At 36.2% G+C, this 22,660-nt stretch overlaps 1 protein-coding gene across 4 annotated transcripts in view; it reads left to right on the top strand.

The window, feature by feature from the left end:
• NAA35 (N-alpha-acetyltransferase 35, NatC auxiliary subunit) overlaps positions 1–22,660 on the top strand; it is an 84,468-nt gene that overhangs the window by 55,985 nt on the left and 5,823 nt on the right. For all 4 annotated transcript variants that reach the window (XM_015243529.3, XM_006209239.4, XM_072959189.1 and 1 more), the window contains exons 12-18: positions 7,067–7,245; positions 11,811–11,870; positions 15,131–15,237; positions 16,637–16,703; positions 18,030–18,128; positions 18,735–18,913; positions 21,969–22,105. In XM_015243529.3, the coding sequence (XP_015099015.1) occupies positions 7,067–7,245; positions 11,811–11,870; positions 15,131–15,237; positions 16,637–16,703; positions 18,030–18,128; positions 18,735–18,913; positions 21,969–22,105 (828 nt within the window). The remainder of the gene's footprint in view (positions 1–7,066; positions 7,246–11,810; positions 11,871–15,130; positions 15,238–16,636; positions 16,704–18,029; positions 18,129–18,734; positions 18,914–21,968; positions 22,106–22,660) is intronic.

Raw genomic sequence — 22,660 nt, 5'->3', positions numbered from 1 at the left:
CTCCCATTCTTTCCCTGAAATAGGTTTATCTCCATACTTCAAAAGCTGCTGCCTGACAGCCAAGCTTCTAAGTTAGAAGACATCTAGGGGCTGCCTGAGATCATCCCCAGAGACCAGAGAAGCCAGCAGGCATCTCTCCCACCTTCTCCCTTTAGCCCACTCCAATAATAAAACCCATTTGACAGTGTCTCCCAAGAAGGAGCTTATACACACATCTGGTGCCCAGGATTTTGTAGCTGCCACCTGGGGGGATGGCCCCCAGATCACTGGGCAGTAATAGCCAGTGGGGCATGTATTCAAGAGTCTCACAGGGCTGTATCAAACAAATAGTTACTAATGGTTGTAGAGCACTCTTCCCCATGGCTGTATACCCAGGCCCAGCAAAGAAGGGTTAGGCAAAAACAACCTTCTCCTAGTTTCTCCTTAGAAAGGATTTAACTACATAACTTTCCCAGCTGCTGCCTGAAGGTCCAGCTTCTAATTAGCCTGCATCTAGGTACTGATTGTGGTCCTTTCCTTGGGGACTCTCATGGGTCTTGGCACACACTCAACTACTGGGAGCCACTGAGAGCAAAGGAGGCTTGGATGGTCACAAAACTTTGAGAGCCAACTATGAACTTGTGCTGGGCTGAGTGACCAAGTTTATCTCTTGTATGATAAAATTTATCTCCTACATGAGATCCGTCTGTCAAGACTGGAAGATGTTTTATTTGATTCCCAGAACCAACACAGAGAGTCAAGGAAAACAGAAACAGAAGTATGTTCCAAACAAAAGAACAAGGTAAATATCCCGAAACAGATCTTCATGATATGGATATAAGTGGTTTACCTGATTAAAAGTTCAAAACAACAGTCTTAAAGGTGGTCACTGAGGTCAAGAAGAAATGCATGAACAAAGTGAGAATTTCAACAAGGAGATAGTAAATTTCAAAAAGTACAGCAGAGAAATCACAGAGTTGAAGGATTCAGAAATGAACTGAAAGATTAAATAGGTTAAACAGCAGACTAGATCAGTGGAAGAAAGGGTCAGCGGACTTGAAGACAGGGCAGTGGAATTCATCCAGGGTAGGGGAAAAAAAGAGTACTGATAGATCGTGGGATTTGTGGGATTTGTGGGATTTTTGGGATACCATCAAGCAGACCGGGATACACATGATAGGGATTCCAAAAGGAGAAGAGAGAGGAATGGGGCAGTAAGCTTATTCAAAGAAATAATGGCTGAAAACTTCCCTAACCTGGGGAAAGAAACAGACATCCACATTCAGGAGGTTTGGAGATTTTGAAATAAGTTGAATCCTAAGAGACCCACACTCAGACACATTATAATTAAATTGTCAAAAGTTAAAGACAAGGAATCTTAAAAGCGGCAAAAGAAAAGCAATTTGTTATATCCAAGGTAACATCCTTAAGACTGTCAGTAGATAGTTTAGCAAAAACCGTGCAGGCCAGAAGGGAAGGGGGATCATATATTAAAAGTGCTGAGGGAGAACAGAACAAAACAAAACAAAACAAAACAAAACAACTGCTAACCAAGGGTATCCAGCAAAGTTGTCTTTAAGAATAAGGAAGAGAGAAAAAATTTCCAGACGAAAGCTGAAGGAGTTCACCACCACTAGACAACCTCACAAGAAATGTTCAAGGCGTTCTTTAAGCTGAAACAAAAGGACACTCATTACTAGTAGGAAAACATGAGAGTATAAAACTCACTGGTAAAGGTGAATATAGTTAAATTCATAATATTCTAATATTGTAATGGTAGATAAATCACATATCTCTGGTATGAAGGTTACAAGACAAAAGGTGTTAAAAATAAACTATACAATCATTTGTTAGTGGATATGCAACTATATATTGCAAATTGTGAAGTCACAAATATCTTTTCTCTCTCTCCCTCTTTTTTTTTTTAATGGAGGGACTGGGGATTGAACCCAGGACCTTGTGCATGCTAAGCATGTGCTCTACCCCTGAGCTATACCACCCTTCCCCCAAAATTATGAAGTCAAAACCGTAAAATATCAGGGTGGAGGGGGCAGCTTTGAAGTTATTATCAGCTTCAGATAGACTGTTTTAAATATATTTAGTTTTATGCAAGGACCATAGTAACCACAAAGCAAAAGCCATTAGTAGATATGCAAAAGGTAAAAAGAAAAGGAGGCATACCGCTAGAGAAAAATCATCAAATAACAAAGGAAAAGAGCAAGAGAAGGAAGAGCAGAACACAATGGAATTGCAAAACAACCAGAAAACAATTAACAAACTGGAGATGGCAAGTCCATACCTATGTAAGTGGGCCAAGCTTTCCAATCAAAAGACATAAACGGTTTGTCAATTTTATCTTTTCAGAAACTTAGTTCTTAGTTTTGTTGATCTTTTCTATTATTTTTCTCTCATTTATTTCTACTCTGATCTTGCTTCCTTCCTTCTGGTAACTTGTGCTTAATTTGTTCTTTTCATGGTTCCTTGAGGTGTAAAGTTAGATTGTTACTTGAGATCTTCTGCTTTCCTAATTATGCGTTTATCGCTATAAACTTCCCTCTCAGACCTACATTTGCAGCATCCTGTAGCTTTTTGTATGTTTTTTTCATGTTCATTTGTTTCAGGATTTCAAAAAAAAAACTCCTTTGTTTTCTTCATAAACCCATTGGTGTTCAGGAGTATGTTGTTTGGTTTCCACATATTTATAGATTTTCCGGCTTTCCTCTTATTGATTGCTAGTTTTATAACATTGTGGTCAGAAAGGATAGTTGGTATGATTTCTGTCTTAAATTTGTTAAGATTTGTTTCGTATTCTATCATATGATCTGTTGTGGAGAATATTCACTGTGTTTGAGAATGTTGCTCTTGGATGAAACATTCCATGTATGTCTGTTAGGTCCATCTGGTGTAACGTGTCGTCTAACTCCAATGTTTTCTTACTGATTTTTTGTGTAGATGATCTATCCATTGTTAAAAATGAGATACTGAATTCTTCCAGTGTTATTGGAGAAACTTGTAGTAGTGGTTCGTTCTCAAGAGATTAACTGGGGGTCACAAGTGAGCAGAAGATTCGCTTTGCATTGTGTATAACCTTTTGTTGCATTTGAAACTTTTTCAAACTGTTGCATGGATACCTATGCAAAACTACACACCAAAAGAAAAAAAACTTCAAAATATGTAGATGTGCATATAACATTACTTATATGCATATTGTGTTGCTTATATAACTTACTGTGACCAGTGATTATGATAGAATATTCATTAAGGCCATGTTTTTTGAGGCTTTAACAGTTGTGTTTCAACGCCTTTTTATAACTTTTTTTTATTGTATTGATGTATTTATAACATGAAATTTGCCATTTTAACTGTTTTTAAATGTATAATTCGGTGGCATCAAGTACATTCACATTGTTGTGCAGCTGTCACCACTGCCCATATCCAGAACTTTTCATCTTCCCAAATTCTACCTCCATACTCATTACAGAGTAACACCCCATTTCACCCTCCTCCAGGCCCCGGGCAACCACCATTCTGCTTTCTTTCTCTAAGTTTCACTATTCTAGGTACCGTACAAAGGCAGGATCATGCAATATTTGTCCTTTTGTGTCTGGCTTATTTCAGGTAGTGTAACGTTACTACATTTTATAAAAGAAATCAAGTAGCCATAAGAAGTGCAGTTTAACATAACAAAACCTCAGCAGCTTCTGCATTGTTTTCTAGAATTCCCTCCAACTTCAGGGCATCTAAAATTTATTATTTCAATAAGTCTGACTGTAAATTGCCTCTGTGACTTGGGAGAGACATGTTGCCTTAAGATGATATAACGTCTCTGTCTTTTGACTTATACATTTCCAGACCTTAGTTTTGGCATTTAATTAATTTTAGAGTAACTTTGTTAAGTTAAATCAAAGCACGTTGTTATTATAAATCTCTTACCCGCGGACCTTGTGCTGCTTGTAATAGTCTCCTGCTTGTGATCATGAGGGCAGGTTACCTACCAAGCAGTATAGTAACTGAAACACTCATAAGCCAGTGTGCCATAATGTTTTGAAAATAGTAATTGTACTTTATTATTTTATTCTTAAAAGAGTGCTAACGTGAAGAGAAAATCATCTTGTTATGTACTGAAAAGCATTTATGTATTATGAAGTATGTTAACTGGAAGACCAAGATAGTTTTTGTACACATACAGACATGTAAAATCAGAAGAGAGTCTAGAAGTTGTCTTGCCTGATCTGTATCCAGTTTAATTCAGGAAATCTTTTCTGAGCACAGCACGCAGTGGTTAGTGATGTGAATTATCTTTTCTGGGCTTAAATCGTTTAGTAGGTGCTTCAATGTAAGACAGATAAGTATAAGACAGTCTGGGAAAATGTTAGGGCAGTTTATTCTGGGGGGAGTGGATATGGGAAGGCTTCCTTTAACACTTTGTGATTTATGTTGCCATGAAATCAAATACAAACTCCTGCCTGGCTTTTATCCCCTCTCCTGTTTAACTCTTACATATGTTGAATAACGGCTTTGATCTCTTGTTACGTCTCAGTTCCTACGCACTTTTCTAGTTGGGCAAGTTACCATCTCTGGTATAGGATGGTTACAAAGTCCTTATGCATGAGATTCAACAACAGCTGAGACTTAAAAATAGCTACTAGGAACCACTTTAACTATTAACCATTAACAAGGACTGTGTCCAGAAAAACGTAGGTGGAAAATTTAAATGTGTGCAAAGAATAGAGCATACAGATAACTTCTAACTTTATGCGTAGGGATTTTGTCCCCATTCTATTTATATGCATCTATTTTTACTTCCTGAAATCAGAGAAGTTATGACTTGGAAAATTGCAGCTCCCTAAGGGAAAAGGAAAAGCAGCCATGTTATCTGAGCTCTAAGCCTTTGATATGCTTGGAATACTTTGTCTTAATATTTTGTCCTTTGACTAACGTATCATTTAGGTCTTTTCTTAAACTTCTGTGAAGTCTTTCATCTAATTTTTACATGGATTAGATGCTCCTGTTACATCCTGAGCTTATCCTCACTGAATTATAGTTGCTTCTGGTGTTCATCTAGACCAGTGTTTCTCACTGGGGGCTCCCCAGGGACATTTAGCAGTGTCTTTATCCATGTCACGGCTAGGAGGTTGCTCCTGGCACGTAGTGGATAGAGGTCAGGGATGCTGCTAAACCTCAGCTGTGAGGACGGCTGAGTTAGTTTCAAAAGTTAATGTTGTTTTATATTGAACTTTTTAGTCTGTATAAAATTGTGTACAGAATACATTGTGTTTGTTAACCATTTCCCATTAATAGTTGCTTCTTTTCATGGTAATATAAATTTCCGTGAGTGGCCATTATCTATCTTCTACTGTGGTTTAAAGCCTAAAAATAGGTGTATTAAGAATTAAAGGGTGGGAGGGAAGATACAGCCCAGTGGTAGAGTGCCTGCTTAGCATGCACAAGGTCCTGGGTTCAATCCCCAGTACCTCCATTAAAAAATAAATAACTGTGTAACTATATAAACCTCATTATCCCACCCCCCAAAAAATTAACGAATATTACTAGGAATAATTTTAGATGCATGTTAGAATGCTTTGAGAGAAAATAAGTGTAATGTACTATGTAAATATCTGGATTCTGTGTATTTATCACTAAAGCCCAAAATGTATCCATGTTCATGTGGTAATGAAGCTGGTACTATTTTTGCCTTAGTTCTAAATGTAGTATTGTGAATCAGAAATTCAAACTGGGATAGTGATGGCAGTCTTTCATTTTATTTTGAGCGTGCATATCTTGTCATTCAGCAAACGTGTGTCCAGTGCCTGTTAATGAACCTGGCATTTGGTGTTAGGGATCCAAGCATGGTTTTGCTTTCAAGAGAACTCAGAGACAGGGACAAAATGATGTAATCCCACTTAGACAGTGTAATAGTGTATATAGAAAGTACTGGGGAGAGGGGGAGGGGGACCGAGGATGAGAGAGAAGTCAAGCTATACCGTATCTCCCAGGCTAAGAACAAGGGGGTATGTTTTACAGGTGGAGAAACAGTTTGTGTATAAGTAGAGAGGCATAAAAGAACATGGTATTTGTAGTCACTGTGCTTACTTATGTCTTTTAGTGCTTAGGGAATAGGGAGTTTTAAAAAATGGTTTTTGGAAAAAGGTAAAACCATGACTTACACAGATATAAAGGTGAACATGTTAAAGATTTTGTTAAGCTCATTAAGTAACATAACCAGACATGAAACGTTTTAAAACACACTAGTTATATGGGGTAGTGCAATACTGAAATAAATTATAAATGGAAGCAAAACTTTTTCCTATAGAGGAAGTCAGTTGAATCTCTACCAGACAGAACAGAATTTCATGTTTATCAGTTATCTACAATTTCTAGATTTGTAAATAGCTCCCACAGCATCTGACAGTGCATAGTTTACACTGGAGTATGACACTTTTTTCTATAAAAGTGGCAGGGATATTCAAGTTGAAAAAGACAATTTGGAGCTTTGTACTAGTGTGAAAAGGGAGATCGTCAGAGGACTGAGAATGGGAAAGCGGACCTCACCCTTAGGTCTCTTGTGATAAGTTATATTATTCTGGAAGTACATTTCAGTGCCAAGTGCATTCCAGACTCATGCAGGTGGAGGTGGGGGACTGCTGTCTGCTGTTTTACATCACTATGTAGTTGAGTTTGAATTGAGTCTACAGTTCAGTGATTGAAGGAAAGATAAGCCTACACTTATCTTCCCATTTGACCTTTCTTCACAATCTCATGGTTAATAAAAGGCATTGCCCTTTTATTTATCTATTTATTTATTTATTTGAGAGACTATGTTAAATGTATTGTTTTATCCCATTCTTGGCTTGGAGCTAATTTTGAGGTAGAAACCTCTCTGTCACCACTGCCATCACCATGTAAGAAGTACAGTTTTCGATTATTGAATCTGTATGTTATTTTTAATCGTAAATTATAAATCCATTTAGAGTATATTATTAGAATTTGCAGATGCTTTTGAAACTAGCCTTTTTATATTTAGTAGTATTTGAGGTTTAAAATTCAGAGAAATGTTGAAAATGTTACTTATTTATTTTCTTTTTAGATCATCCAATTATGATGGGTTTTGAGCCCCTTGTTAATCAGAGACTACTTCCACCCACCTTCCCTCGATATGCAAAAATAATTAAAAGGGAAGAAATGGTCAACTATTTTGCAAGATTAATAGACAGAATAAAGACTGTCTGTGAGGTGGTCAATTTAACAAATTTACATTGTATCCTGGTAAGTACCAATCTCTATTCTGAAGTACAACTTTTACAACAGAATAGTTTATTATTTTTTTGAGACTCACTGTCCTAAGGGTAAATAATACTGCTCACTTATTTTCTGTGATACCTAGAGAATGAAGTGGTGTGTGTACATATATTTTTTTCTGTGTTTAATCCTCATAAGGCTTTTATACTATCTATTGAAGAGATTAAGAAACTAAAATACAGAGAAGTTAGGTAATTCACCCGAGTTTTGAGAATGGACATTTGAATCCTCAATTCTGTCATCAGAACCTTTTATATAAATAAATGTGTGTGTTTATGCACGCGTGCATATATACACACATACATATTTATGAACATATCTGTAAGGTTTTTTTTTCATACAAAAATCGGATCATGGTGTTTGGTAACTTCCTTTTTTTAAATCACTAATCTCCATATCATGAACATCTTTTCATGTGAACAAGTATACATATTTCTACATTATTTTAATGGCTACGTGGTATTCCACTGTAAGTATACACTACAGATTTTTTTTTAGTCCATTCATATTGAATTATATTTAGGTCATTTTCAGTGTTTTACTGTTACAAACAATACTAAGATGAGTATCTTTGTTGGTAAACGTTTATATCATGTGCTTCCTTACCCCTTAAGATAAATTGCTAAACAGTGAAGTTACTGGATGTAAAAGAGTAGGTCCATTTTTAAGCTAGCATATTTTGGATTAATATTTTTCATGAGTTAAAATATAGAAAAACGTGGTTTATTTAGGGAATGTTAAAACATTCAGGGATGGAGTTTTGTTAATTGGTAAGGCTGTGGTGACATATATTACAATTAGGAAGGTAGAAATATGCAGAGTATTTAGATGTAAGTGCACTAGCTTGTTTTGCATGACTGTACCTAGATCTCACTTGACTGTTGTTTCCCCTCAGTGTTCTAGCCTCCTGTCATTTCCTCTGTGAAGTGTTCCTTGTTGGTTTCAGGTTGCTTCTGCACTTGCGTTCCTTGAGATGACACGTTATCTAGTTTATATTCCTAGAATTTAGCAGCAGCCTCTGGGGTGTAATTGATGGTCAGTAAAGATTTGTGCTTTTCTTATGCTCTTTCTTATAGTAACTTTATTTTCCTTTCCACTAATTCTTTGTCGTTAAAGCCCAGCTTAAGTCTTTATTCCTCAGTGAAACTTTCACTGATTATGCCTTTATTACCTTCTTTTGTGTTTCCTTTCTTTTTAGTAGTTTTTCCTATTCTGTCATAAGAATCATAGAAATCTCAAAAGTAGAAAAGGTCATAGACATAAATCAGTTGCTGTTCATTGTACAACTAAACTAAGGTTTTGTGGGCTTTATAAACAAACTAGATGATTAGTTAGTGTCATATCTGGAATTGGAATAGAGATTTTCTTATTCTTCTTTTGCATCTACTTTTCTAATTGTATGAATATATATTTGTTTTGACCAGATTAATTATAAGATTTTAGAAAAGGAGAAGATCAATGTAAATTGGAATAAGAAAGTACAATGCAACAATTGGAATTTGATATTCTGGCAGAAGATTATGGATTACTTTATCAGGGAGGTGAATGCATAATGACACACCATAATAGAGGGGAGGTGGGGGAGCCAGGCTTGGACTGCTGTCACTGGACGTGAAGAAAGCATAGTAATGGAAGAATCTGGACCCCTGTAAGACCCGGGACACAGTGGATGTGGGGGAGTGTAACAGGGGCCAAGAGTAGAGAAGATTAGAGTTATGGAGGATAATGGACCAAATAGTCTGGTGGATCTGCATAGGAAACGTGTTATTATCAGGATAAAGTGCCAGATTCTAGAGAGTGCTTTCACATGTCAGTAAGATAAAAACAAGCATCCCAATGAAAAATTGGAAAGGACACGAGCATATACATTTAAAAAGAAACAAACATGAAAAATGCGTAACCTCACTAGTAATTTAAGAAATGCAACTTACAACAACTGGATTGAAAAGTGTAGTAATATTTAATATTGAAAAAGGGAATAGTCACATATGTTGTTGCATACAGAAATGGTTGTCAGAGACAAAGCCAGATTCAGCCAGATTCTTTTTTAAACGATTAACAAATACCAAAATATTAATTATGACTGTTTCTAGGTACTGGAATGCTATGTGATAGTTTATTCTTTGTGTTTTTCTGCATTTTCGAAATTTTTGGTATTTTGTATATAGAGAAAAACAACGGTAAGGAGGAGGGTAGTGACATTAGTAAAGGGAAACACATAGGTTAGGAACCCAAAAGATGATGCTTTTGACAGCTGTGGAGTAATTAGGAAGATAGCTAGTTTAAATGAAGTAAATAGTGGACTTTATAGAGTATATCATGTTACGGATATATACTAGCAATAAGAAATTGAGTACAGACGAACTGTGATAGCGAGTATGTATGTACACTGATCAGTTCAGCCAACATGCTTTTTGTGCGAGGCACTGTGCTATGGCTCGTATACAGTAATGAGCAAAAGTAGGTCATCCCGTCATCCATGTTGTCATGGGGCTCACAGTGTAGCGTGAGATAGTAATTGATCAGATAATCATAAAAATGATCATAGAATTACAACCCGATCTGAGCAGTATGAAGGAAATGAACTAGAAGATACAGCATCTAATGGAGGAACTGACCTAGATGATCAGAGTCTTTCTTAGAGAAGTGAAGGTAAAGCTAAGATCTGATGGTTATGGAAATATTCATTTGGGACAGTAGGTGGACAGTTCCAGGTGCAGGAAGCTGAATACTCGTCCTTGTGTTGGGAAAGAACTTGATACATTTGAGGACCTAAAAGAAGAGTAGCAGAGTGGAGCATAGAGTGATGGGGATGAGGGGTTGGTGAGGCAAGAGAGGCGGGCAGGCCAGGCAATGCCATTTAAGCCACATTAGGGAGTTCAGTCTGTATCACAGAGCAAAGGAATACCATTAGAATTTTAAGCAAGATCAGTATGGGTAGAGCAGTGACATAACTTGATTAAGAATTTGGCTGCATTGTAGAGGAAAGATTGGAAGGGACCAGAGTAAACAGAGGGGGATAAATTAGGAAATAATTTCTACAGTCCAGGAGTGAGAGGATGGTAACTTGGACTAGAAGGGTGGCAGGGAGATGATGAGATTGTCAGTGTTAGAGCTATGTGTGAGCTAAAGTTGATAGAATATTGTGATTAATTAAATAGGGGGGCATGAGAGAGCTCTCAGGAAGGCCTCTGGTTTTCTGCCTTGTAAGTCTACATGCACATATGGTGCTATTCATTGAAAGGGGGAAATTCTTGAAGGACCTTTGAGAGTCAAATGAAGGTCTTATTGAAGTAGAGTTTGAATTTAAAGTATTTAAGTAGAGATACTGAATAGGTATTGGCTGTGTGGCTAGAGTCGAGAGTCTTGTGCCTAGAGTTATAGTTTTGGAATTCTTGCAGTATAGATAGTAATTGAAGCATAAGTTTTTATACTTCAAAACTTATGAGGAAAAAGGTATATAGAAAAGAAGGTAGTCTGGAACTAAACTTTGAACCTACAGAACAAAGTGAAAAGTGGCCAAAGAGGAAGAAACACATAAAAGTAATTTTAAAAGTTTTTCAAGAAGGAAGGCATGCTGCTGAGAGTTCAAATGAAAGAAATGAGTAAGGTCCAAAATCGGTGTTCATGGATTTAGTAATGGGGGACAGGTGTGACTAAAGCAAAGAGCCAGGTTGCATGTGTTGACAGTGAGTGGGGGTCGAGTTAAGTAGAGATGGTGGGTGCAGCCAGCTCCTTCAGAAAGTTTGGCTGAGAAGGCAGCAGTTGAGAGGAAAGTGGGGGATCATGTGATGATCTTCTTTTCTTTAAAGAGAAGAGAAATTTGACTGTTTAGTTGAAAATGGGAATGATCTGATAGAGAGGAAGAATATTAATACCTAGGAGAGCAAAGGATGACTGACAGTGTGTCATGTTTGTGAAAAAGTCAGAAGGAATGGAGTCCTTAGTACAAGTGGAGGACGTCTGTTGTTAAAGTGGACAAGGAGGGGGTCTAGGTGCAGATGTGGGAATGGTTAGCGGTTTAGAGGCTGAAGTTAAGGGATTTCCTTTGGGGCAGATTATTTTAATTTTCTTGGTGATACGGAATAGGAGAATCTCTGGTGCAGAATATTCACCTTGAGGAGTGTGTACAAGGTGTAAAAATTGTGAATAAAGAATGTGAAATCAGTTTGCCTGGTTACTTGGTTATTTATTTCTGTGAAATAGACAGGAAACCTCTGTCACTAGTAAATTATTATTGATACTATTATTTTCATGACGTACAAATTTTATATTGGTACCCACATAATACTATTATTGATCAGTTTGTTAAAAAAAATTTTTTTTAGGCTCTAAAATTGTCCATTGTTCCGTTCATACAATTAGATAATTCTTATAGAAATGATCTTTAGCTGTTTGGCATATTTTAACTCTGGTAGTGTATCATTCCCAGAAGGTCTAATAAAAAATTACTCTCTGTATGCAAACATTTTCAGCTTTTATTTAATCTATTAATAGATGAATAACATTACTTTTTTCTGTGTATTTATTAGGACTTTTTCTGTGAATTTAGTGAACAGTCACCTTGTGTTCTTTCAAGATCTCTATTACAAGTAAGTTCCACTTAGTTTTGAAATATTTCTTTAAACATCAAATAATGTGTACTGACGTTTGATTGATTGATGGAACAAAAGATAGATGCTTTTAAAGGCTATTCCACAGATAGTGTTATTTTTTTTAATAGAAGTATTGACTTAACAGTGTTAGACACTCATCAATATTATATTCTGGGTCATAAAACAAACCTTAATAATTAAAAAAAATAAAATCATACAAAGTATGCCCTCTGACTATTTTGGAATTGAATTAGTAATCAATAAGAGAAGTGTTTGGAAAATTCTCCAAATATTTGGAAATTCACACACTTCTAAAAAAAACCCTTGAATCAAAGAGGAAGAATTGAGAGAAATTAGAGAATATTTTGAACTGAATGAAAATGAAAATATCAGAATTTGTGGGATACAATTAAAGCAGTGTTTAGAGGGAAATTTATACGGTTAAATGTTCATGTGAAAAAGGAAGAAAGGTCTGAAATTATAATTTAAGCTTCTACTTTAAAAAAAATAGAAAAAGAAAAGCAAATCAAACTAGAAGGATATACCAAAGATCAAAGCAGAAATGAGTAGAACAGGAAAGAGACAAGCAGTAGGGAAAGTCAGTGCAGCCGAAAGCTGCTTCAGGAGAAAGAGAATTCAGATGAACAGTATCAGCAATTAGTACAGACCCTACTCACAATAAAAGAAGAATATGGGAATATTACAGACAACTCTATGTCCATAAATTGAAAAAGTTAAATGGACCAGTTTCATGAGGGCCGCTACCAAAACCCACGCAAGAAGAAATGGGTACCTTGAATAATCTTGAATCTGTCGAAGAAATTGAGTCTGTACTTAAAACCCTTCCAACAAAACTCCAGGCCGATTCTACACCATCTCTTTCCAAAAAAGCAGCAAGCACACTCATTATATGACACCTGCATTACCTAAATACCAAAACTGAAGACATTTCAAGCTAAAAAAACTATAGACCCATATCCCTTATGAACGGAGGCATAAAAGTCTTAAAGTATTTTCAGATCAAATCCAGCAATATATGGAAAAGGAGAATACATCATGACCAAGTGGGTTTTATCCCAGGAATGCAAAGCTGGTTCAAAGTTTGAAGTGTAATTTACGATACACTCTGAAGTCTCAATAGATTCGGGGAAACCATTTGACAAAAATCAACATCCATTCATGATCAAAACTCTCAGCAAAATTAGGAAAATAGAAGAAAACTTCCTTAATCTGGTGGAGGGCATGTACAACAGACTTAGCGCTAACATCCTACTTAATGATGGAAGGTTAAATTCTTTCCTCCTGTGATTGGGAAGAAAGCAAGGCTGTCCACTCTTACCACTCCACTCTTACCATAGAACTGGAAATCTTAGCCAGTGGCAAAAGGCAGGAAAAGAGATAAAAGGCTTACAGTTGAGCAAGGAAGAAATACTGTTTCCTTACAGAGACATGATTTTCTGTATAGAGTACCAAGGAACCTACAAAGAAGTCCTAGACCTGATGGATGAGTTTAACAAGCTCACAGGACATGAGGCCAATATACAGAAAGCAGGTATATTTCTATGTGCTTGCAATGAACAATGCAAATCAAAAACTTGAAAACAGTACTGTTTACAGTAACATTAAGAATGAGATATTAGGTCTAACACCTGTTTGTAGGACCTGCATACTGAAAAAGGACAAAGTACTGATGAAAGACATCAAAGAAGACTTAAATAAATGGAGAGAAATACCTTGCTTGTTTGTTCATTGGAAGAATTGTTATTTTTTAAGATATCAGCTCTCCCCAAAATTGATCTGCAGTTTCAAATCAATCCCCAAATCACAGCAGAAATTTTTGTAGGTGTCAACAGGCTGCTTCTAAAAACTATGTGGAAAGGCAGAGGAACTACTATAACCAAAACAACTTTGAGAAAAAAGAACAAGGTTGGGGAACTCAACAGTACCTGACCACAAGACAGGTGTGCTGTTGGCAAATCGATGGACATGGATCAGGGGAACCGAGGAGCACACCCAGAGAAGCCCTGTTCTTTAACCAGTCTTTTGTTACATAGCACTATATGTGAGACAATAAAACTTTTGGGAGAAAGGGTAGGCAGGAATCTTTTGTGACTTCGGGGAAGGTAGAGAATTCCAGGGTATAAAATCAAAAGCAAAATCCATAAAAAATAATGCCAAGCTGATAAATTTGAAACTTTAATTCTGTAGAAGACACTGTTAAGGAAATGAAGACTCCACAGAGTAGGAACAAGTATTTGCCAGTGATGTCTGACAAGGGATTTGTATCTAGAACATATAAAGAACTCAGTAAATATTACACTAAGAAAATGGACAACCCAGTTTTTAAAATGGGTAAAAAAAAAATCAGTATGAAAAGATACTCAGCATTATTAGTATTAGGGAAATGCAAAATAAAACCCTGATGAAATACCATTATTCGCCTATCAGAATCTTTAAATTAATAAAAGAGGAAATAAGAAAGAAAAACTGAAAGTACAAAGCACTGAGGAGGATGCGTTGCTATAGTGACTTTGGAAAACAATAGCAGATTGTTATAAAAATAAATATACAAATCTGATTCTTGCTTGTTTACCCAAGAGAAGTAGAATCTGCCATTGACTTAAAAACCTGTATGCATGCGAATGTTTAAAGCTGTTTGGTTCATGATCACCAAAAACTGGAAACAATCCAAATGTGTTAGGAAATCAAGTAAGGTATGGTGTAGTAAATATTAAAATAATTGTGGTCATTAAGGAAAGAAAATTAAATGCAAATTATTAAATAATAATGTATGTACATTAATTTGTTTTAAATATATTTTTTCCAATTTCAGGAAGTTTATATTCCAAAGTGTTGATTAGAGATAAAGATTATCAACTAGCTTAGTATTTGCAACCATGAAATATTTCATAATTTATGAAACTCTTTCTTGTATCTTAGCTCATTTGATACATTCAGACTAGTCAGTTCATTTTCACTAGTTCAGTGTAACTACTCTGAACTTGAGAGATTGTTTTTTTGCACATTTTTTGTGCTCCTGCATCCGAATACATCTTAAATAGGGATTAACAAGCAGTACCCATTGTGGAGGCAGTGGTTTATGTAACTTTTTCACCAACTTTGTACATTTTAATTTCTCTTGCATTTTGTGGCATTTATAAGAAGTATGCTCATGTCACAGTAATGGCAGCTGCATCACACGTACAACATGTCAAGATTGTGACAGCATTACTAATACATATAACATTTGTTTTAAGACCACTTTCCTGGTGGATAACAAAAAGGTCTTTGGAACCCATCTCATGCAAGACATGGTAAAAGATGCACTTCGGTCTTTTGTCAGTCCTCCGGTGCTCTCCCCAAAGTAAGTTCATTGCATGATAGTCTGTAAATGTTTTTCCACTGTGTTAAAATTTTCAGTGTTACATGTGAGAAATTTGATGCTGATCTGATTCTTTTTTTCCTCTATGAGTGTTTTGACACTTCATTTTGAAGGATTGTAGACTGTCTCTTTATTTTAGGAGTTTTACCACAATGTGCATGTGTGATTTTCAACTATTTCCTATCTGGAAATGAGTCTTTAAAAGCCTCAAGTCTTCAGATCAGATAATTTTTTCCCATGCTGTTATCTGTTTAATTACTACCTCACCTTCATCTTTTAAAGAGCTCCTTATATACTGTATCTTGTAGATTTTCCCCCTGTATTCCTGTGACATTTATCTCTTTTTTTTGCTGTGTTATGAGAAATTCTTCCTCTTGATCTTCAAGGCTATTCTGACCATCTTTCATCTACTAAGTTTTTTAAATTTGAAAATCCTAACTTTCAAATCCAGAGGGTTTTTTTTTTTAATGCTCTATTTTTGTCACCTTAAGTAATTTTCTTACTTTGGACCTTCCAGCACTTCTGTTTTAAACATTGCCACCTATTCCAGGTGTCCACCTTTTCTTTATTCTGGCTGCTGCAAGCCATTTTCTGTTGTGTGATCACGGCTCTGTTTATCTTTGAGGCTCTGGTTATGCTCAGTTATGGCAAACACTTAGGAGTAGCAAGTTGTCAGCTCCTGTCAGTGCACCAGGACAAAATCTGCTTCTTCCCATCTCCTTAGATGCAAAGGCTACTGTCCTCCCACCTCAGGGAAAGGAAAAAAATCTTTCCATCTGTTCAGCCCTTGTATTTCCTCCAGGGCCAGGCAGGTAGCAGACCCTCCCACACTGCTCAGGAAGGCCTTTCTCAAGAAGTGATGCTTTTAACTGAGATAAGGAGCACCACAGGGAAACCACTTTATGAGGACAGAAAATGAGGTGCCAGCGGGATGTATAGGTGATGATTTTGGCCTCTGGTTGGAAATATGGGTACATCTTGAACAAATTCAGGTTTTGTGCACTATTTTCTTTATAACTACTACTGTGAGCGCAGTCCAGGGAGGCTATCAGCTAGAGGGGAACAGATGATACTGAAGTAGGATCAGGAAGGAGTGGAGCTTTGGGATTTTCCTTCTTTCCTTGTTGATTTTATTAGATCCAACTCTTAATTGTCCAAATACAGAGCTAATTGGAAATACTGCACATTAGTTGTGTGAAGAACAAATAGTGTAAATATTTCCTAATCTAATGCTAGTACTCTTCAACTTAGTAATGTATGTGGTTCCATTTTCTCGTTTTTCACCTTCCCTGTGTGTTGGTAGTGCCTATAGTAACCACTGCTGCTTTTTGTAGGCCAGATGGTTTAGTTTGAATAAAAAGAATATTGCATTATCTTACAGGTGCTGCCTGTATAATAATCACCAGGCTAAGGACTGTATCGATTCCTTTGTTACTCACTGTGTTCGGGTAAGAACTGAAATTTGGATCATTGTGGTGGATGCTTTAAAACTGTGGAGTACAATGCCTTCAGCAGCATTCATTTGTGCTGTTTTTTCATCTCCCATTTCTTACTCATCTTCATGGGATAAGCAGGCAGTTCCTGTCTCTCTTACCGCTGAATGGGTAGCTTCACAGCCCATGGTCTCCTGGAAGGCTGTTCCATACGGAGGCACCTTTTGATGCCCTCTCACCATAACCACTGGGGACCACAAAAACGGGATGGGCTGTGACCCCCGTCTGGGAAAAGAGGAGTTCCCATTTTTTTGTAAATAGACACAAAAACTTCACTTATTTCTGACCTTATAAACAAGAGACATGTGTAACATCCCTAGGCACTTACCTTTGTACTGCCTTAATGAACAGGATTGTAGTGAAATTTAAATTACTGCTTTTAGATGAGATCATGAACTTTTTTCAAATCGCAGGTAGTTTGGGGAAATGCAAGCCTGGTAGTTGATTAAGTTAATCATAAATCATTGTTACTTGATTATAAGCTCTTTATAGATAGCTCGTTTGTGCCTAATTCCAGTTACTAAATATATATGTATATATTATTTTTATATATCTGTATATATAAAGGCAGTATAGTATGATAAAAGGAAAATCAATAGAAGGCCAGATTTTATTTTTATCATTTTCTTAATGATACATTTTATCATTATCAGGCAGATTACTTTGTTTTTCTATAAACCTCGCAATTTTTTAAAAGTGAAAATGTTAAATTGCCTCTGTACTTCTTATAGGCTACTTGTTGATTAAATGAGATTATACTGATCAAAGTACACAAATGTAAAATGCATGTGTCTTAAATCAGAGCATCCTAGCATTCTTGTCCATTGTCTGACTCATGAAATGCTTTACTTTATATGAGAATGCTGTACAGATAGGAATAAAGAGCCTTAGGCAGGGCCTATAGGTATTAGCTGTCATCTAATTCCAGGATATTTATAAGCAGCACAGACGTGTCAGCCTTGAACGTTGGCTTTTGGCTTGAAATAAGCAGAAAAGAAACTGTCCTCTTGAAATTGTGGGAAGATACCTAAAGATTGAAGGAAGATATTTTTGCCGTATGAAAACAGGTTTCTTAAACAGCCACTTTCCTCTAGCTATTGATAGATTCTAGTATTGAGTTCCTTTAAAGAAACACCTATGTAAAAAGTATGCATAGGCGTGGATTCTTATATACACAACATTTTTTTCCCTTAAACCAGATTTTGAAAGCTTGGGATGTTAATTTCCTTCAGTATCAGGAAATTTCATATTGACTGTTAACGAACTGTATGTGTATTGCAGCCCTTCTGTAGTCTTATTCAGATCCATGGACATAACAGGGCTCGACAGAGAGATAAGCTTGGTCATATCCTTGAGGAATTTGCTACCTTGCAGGATGAGGTAAGAACCAACAAGTTGCCCTCCCTTCCAGAATTAAGCAATTCATATACCTTCACCAGATTTTCAAAAACAATTCTTTGGAACAGTAATTTGACTAATTTTTCAGTGTAGTTAATTTCCTTTTCACTTAAAATGTAACGGTTACATATACCAAAGAAAGGGTTTACAAAAAGAAACAGAACAATAATCCAAACTGAGAAACATCTTAATTATTTTTTTAAAATCAGGATAAACTATAAATATGTGTAGAACAGTAGTTATAATTAGAGCAAGTTTACATCATGATAAAAATATATTAATCTTCAAATTTGTCAGCAACAATATTATTAATATAACTGAAGCTCTGAAGTCAATTATTTTTATTTTGTACTATAAAATGGATATCTTCTTAATTTAGGAAATGTTTGAATAAATGTTACCCTTTGAGAAATGGTTTACATTCATAAGTTTGAATGTAAACCTAACGAGAAGTGCATTTGAAAATAAGAATTCTTTAGGTGGTGAGATTCACATTTTCTGCTCATATGCTATTTTTAGCAGGTTTTTCCTGTAATTCTTTCATTACATTGAAAAGAAAGTTAATGTTATGATGTTTTGTTGCGATAGGCAGAGAAGGTTGATGCAGCCCTTCACACTATGCTGTTGAAACAGGAGCCCCAAAGGCAGCATTTGGCCTGTTTAGGTACCTGGGTCCTTTACCATAACCTTCGAATTATGATACAGTATCTTCTAAGTGGCTTTGAATTGGAACTCTACAGCATGCACGAGTACTATTACATATATTGGTAAGAGAACAACTGGAGTCGACGGTGGTGGCGGGTGGGGTAGATGAGATCTGAGAGAGCACTGCAGAGTGTAATCTCACGGTACTTTTTTATTTAGTGTATTTGAACTTTAGTTGTGGGACAGTTGAAAAATACTGAAATTAGAGCTAGATTATCTGGAATATCTTAAGTGTCTTAACATTGTGCAAATATATTTTTTCTAGCCATTTGAATATTTACTTAAAAATTACTAATGAAAGTGGCTCCAAAGTAAATGGATTAATTGAAGAGCTTTTATCTGTTTCCAGAAAGAATGTTTGTTAATACATACATTTTGCCCTGACTTCAGTGACGCCAGGTACTAGCTGTGGAGTGTTCTTGAAGTTCAAACTCTGAGCCAGATCTTTCTCCTGAGAAGAAATGATGGCTGAGATTACTATTGGGAGTGTCCCTACTGAACCTGCGGCCCTGAGGACTTGTCTCAGGAGCTTTGAAAGAGTTAGCAAGAGATGATCTTGAGCAGGGTAGTTCTTTGCTTTTCTTGGGGATGAGAGAAGCCTAGTAAGAGGATGCTTGAGGATATTTTAGACATGAAAAAGCTGCCACAGAAAACAAAGAAAATTGGTGGCTTATGAGTTCGGTTAGCTTGCATCTTTCTTAGTCTAGCAAAGGATGGCGGGAATTTAAAGCTGGGACGACCTAATTGCTGCCCGTTCAAACAGCTAAGTTTGGTCTGTTAGAGCTTAAATAGCTCATCTTTTTAAATTATTTAACTTCGTAATTAAGATGTTGTATATTCCATGGAGTCACTGTTACGGAGGAAGGAAAGTAATCATTTCCCACACCGTTAACGTGGTTCTGTTATCATGGCTGCTAGGGCTCTGTTTAACAGGTAGTTCTTGATTATGAAAACAGAACTGGAGCATCAACTATAATAATATGAGAATGGTGTTATATTTTATATATTCTCCAACACTTACATAGACAGCAGCTCTTACCAACAGGTGTTGTTACAGCGACTTGGAATTTCTTTTATTATTAACTCACACTAGACAGTCCTGTTCAAACAAGGCATTTTAGGGGAACATGCTCAAGTTTTGTGGTTTGAGGGAGCTAATTGGAAGATTTTGTGCTCTTGATTTTCAAAATATAATTTTGTATGCTTTTTGACACAAAGAACTGGCAAATGAATGATATTCAGATAAATACTCCATTAGAAATTTACCTGTATACTTGAGCAGATTCATTTCTTTTCTTGTTAACAAAAGAAACTTTAGTTCTACTTACAAGTACCCTTGTGGTCTGCTTGTTAGTTTTACTGCTTTTTAGTTTCAAAATTACAGACTGGGCTCCAATATTTTTACACAGTATACGTTGTTGTTCTTCAGGATGGCGACCCCTAAAGCGTGTGGACCCTTTTAAAATCAGGAGAAAACTGATTCTTAAACTTTAGCTTGCATCATAATCACTTGGAAAGCACATTAATACACAACTTGCTGGGAAGGGAACTTCCTGGAGTTCCTGGTTTGGTGGGTCTGGGTAGGACCCACCAAGTCATTTGCATGTCTGACTAGTTCCCTGGTGACACTGCTGCTGGTCCCGAGATCACAACTGAGAACCACTGGTATGGATATTAGCACTCTGACTCTCCTTGGATGTAGCTGTGTGTTCATTCTGATAAGGCACTCACCACAAGCTCATTGAGATACCTGATCTTTGACAGGGAAGGCCTGAATTGTGCCATCTCTCCTCTGTACTCACCTGTCCCTGTGTTAGTCGGTCAAAATGTAGAAAGTAGCGCTAGTTCCCTAGAGAAATCTCATTAAGGTAGGTTACAAATCCTCACTTTGTGGTGATAGTGTATATATCCTATACAAAGATACTGTCATAAATGTTTTTCTTAAATTCATTGTCAGGAATTTTCTCTCCATATGAAATTACATGCTTTTTAAAATAAAATAAAAATATATATTTCCTGGTTTACTTTAGCTGCCAGGATGCATAGTGCTCAGTTTAGCTTTAAAATACAGTACCTAAGTCATTCCAGGTGTATCTTTTCGTTGGTTTTTGTTTTGCTTTAAAATGTTCTTTTTGGTATGTGTTTTACTATTGTAACTTGCCGTACCAGCTGTTTGAAAAATTTTGGGAATAAGCGTCATACCCTCAGACTTGATCATAGTAACATTTCTTATAAATCTTTGATTTTTCACTTAATGTGGTAGTGGGCCTTAATTTTATTCAAAGAATATATATTTGTATCCTAGATTTAAACTGTTTTTCTGGCTTAAATATTGTTGGTTAGTTTAAACTTAAGAAAATTTAGTATCTGGTAGAATAATCTATTTAACATTTCCTTATTAAATAAATTCAAGTAGATTATAAGCCTGCAAATTATTAATTTTTTAGACTCGTTCTGCATAATGCATATGATTTTTTATTTTCTCTTATTTGGTTTTATAATTAATAGGAAAATAAAATATTTACATAATAGGTTTAGGTGCAATGTGACCTGATACAGTAAAAGCAATTTAATGGACATTTATTTGATTTACATATATATGTAATTATCAAAAAGTCTATTTTTTATTAGAGTACAGTTGATTTACAGTATTGTGTTAGCTTCAGGTATACAGCATAGTGATTCAGTACTTTTGCAGATTGCATTCCATTATAGGTTATTACAAGATAATGAGCATAAATCCCTGTGCTGTACAGTAAATCCTTGTTGCTTACCCATTTTATATATAGTTTATCTGTTAATCCCATACCCCTAATTTGTCCTAGCCCTCCCCACCAAGAAATCTTTTGAAAAGTTGCAAAACTCATATCATTATAGGAAATTAAAATTGTCTGTATTGTACGGCAACATATATGGCCACAAGAAAGGGGAAATTAATCACTTGTCATGCTCATTTCTTGTCAGATCTAAGCTAGTGATTATCTAATTGAATAATCTTATTTAAAAAAAAACCTTTAAAGCATTATTAAAAAACCTCTTTATTAGTACCAGTGCATGTATTGACCAAGCTTCCTCATTTAGACATTGACCATTAACTAACATTTTCTTTCCATTAAGGTATCTCTCTGAATTCCTTTATGCATGGTTGATGTCGACATTAAGTCGTGCCGATGGCTCTCAGATGGCAGAGGAAAGGATAATGGAAGAGCAGCAGAAAGGCCGTAGTAGTAAAAAAACAAAGAAAAAGAAGAAAGGTGATGTAAATTATTTTTAAACTTAATAAGTAACATTGGAGTGCACTTTAATTTCAACAGATAGATAGATGGAGAGCTACCTGTGCTTTTGAATGGGTGAATGAGTCATTATACTCTCTTCAAAAAGTGTAAGGGTGAAAACTGAGTCACAATGTTGGTGCAAACCTTTTCGGTTCCTTTCCTTGCTTTTCTTTTCTTTGCGACTTCATTTGTCAAAGGATCTTAGGACAAGAAGTAGCTGCATAAGATAGGTTAAGGATCAAGGCAGCAAGAGACAGCTCAGGCAGGAAGTAGATCTGGAGTTGTGCCGGTACAGTTGGCCCAGAAGGGTGGTCACAGAGCATCTCAGCATACCGCCCAAGGACCACGAGGACAGAGAAAGGTTTCCAAAGGACTCCCCTATTAATCACTCATGGGAAGGTACAGATAGGCTGCAGTCGTTACAAAATAGTGCTTTCAAATTTCAACAGTTTGATTAGGTCATTAAATGAGCGTATCCATGGCTCTCCTGGATAAGTCATCTCTGTATTATGGCTTCAGAAGAAGTTACAGTTA

The sequence above is a fragment of the Vicugna pacos genome, chromosome 4, assembly GCF_048564905.1.
Source record: "Vicugna pacos chromosome 4, VicPac4, whole genome shotgun sequence".
Classification (NCBI taxonomy): Eukaryota; Metazoa; Chordata; class Mammalia; order Artiodactyla; family Camelidae; genus Vicugna; species Vicugna pacos.
Note: the sequence above shows the minus strand (reverse complement) of the source record. Positions and strands in the feature narration are given on the sequence as shown.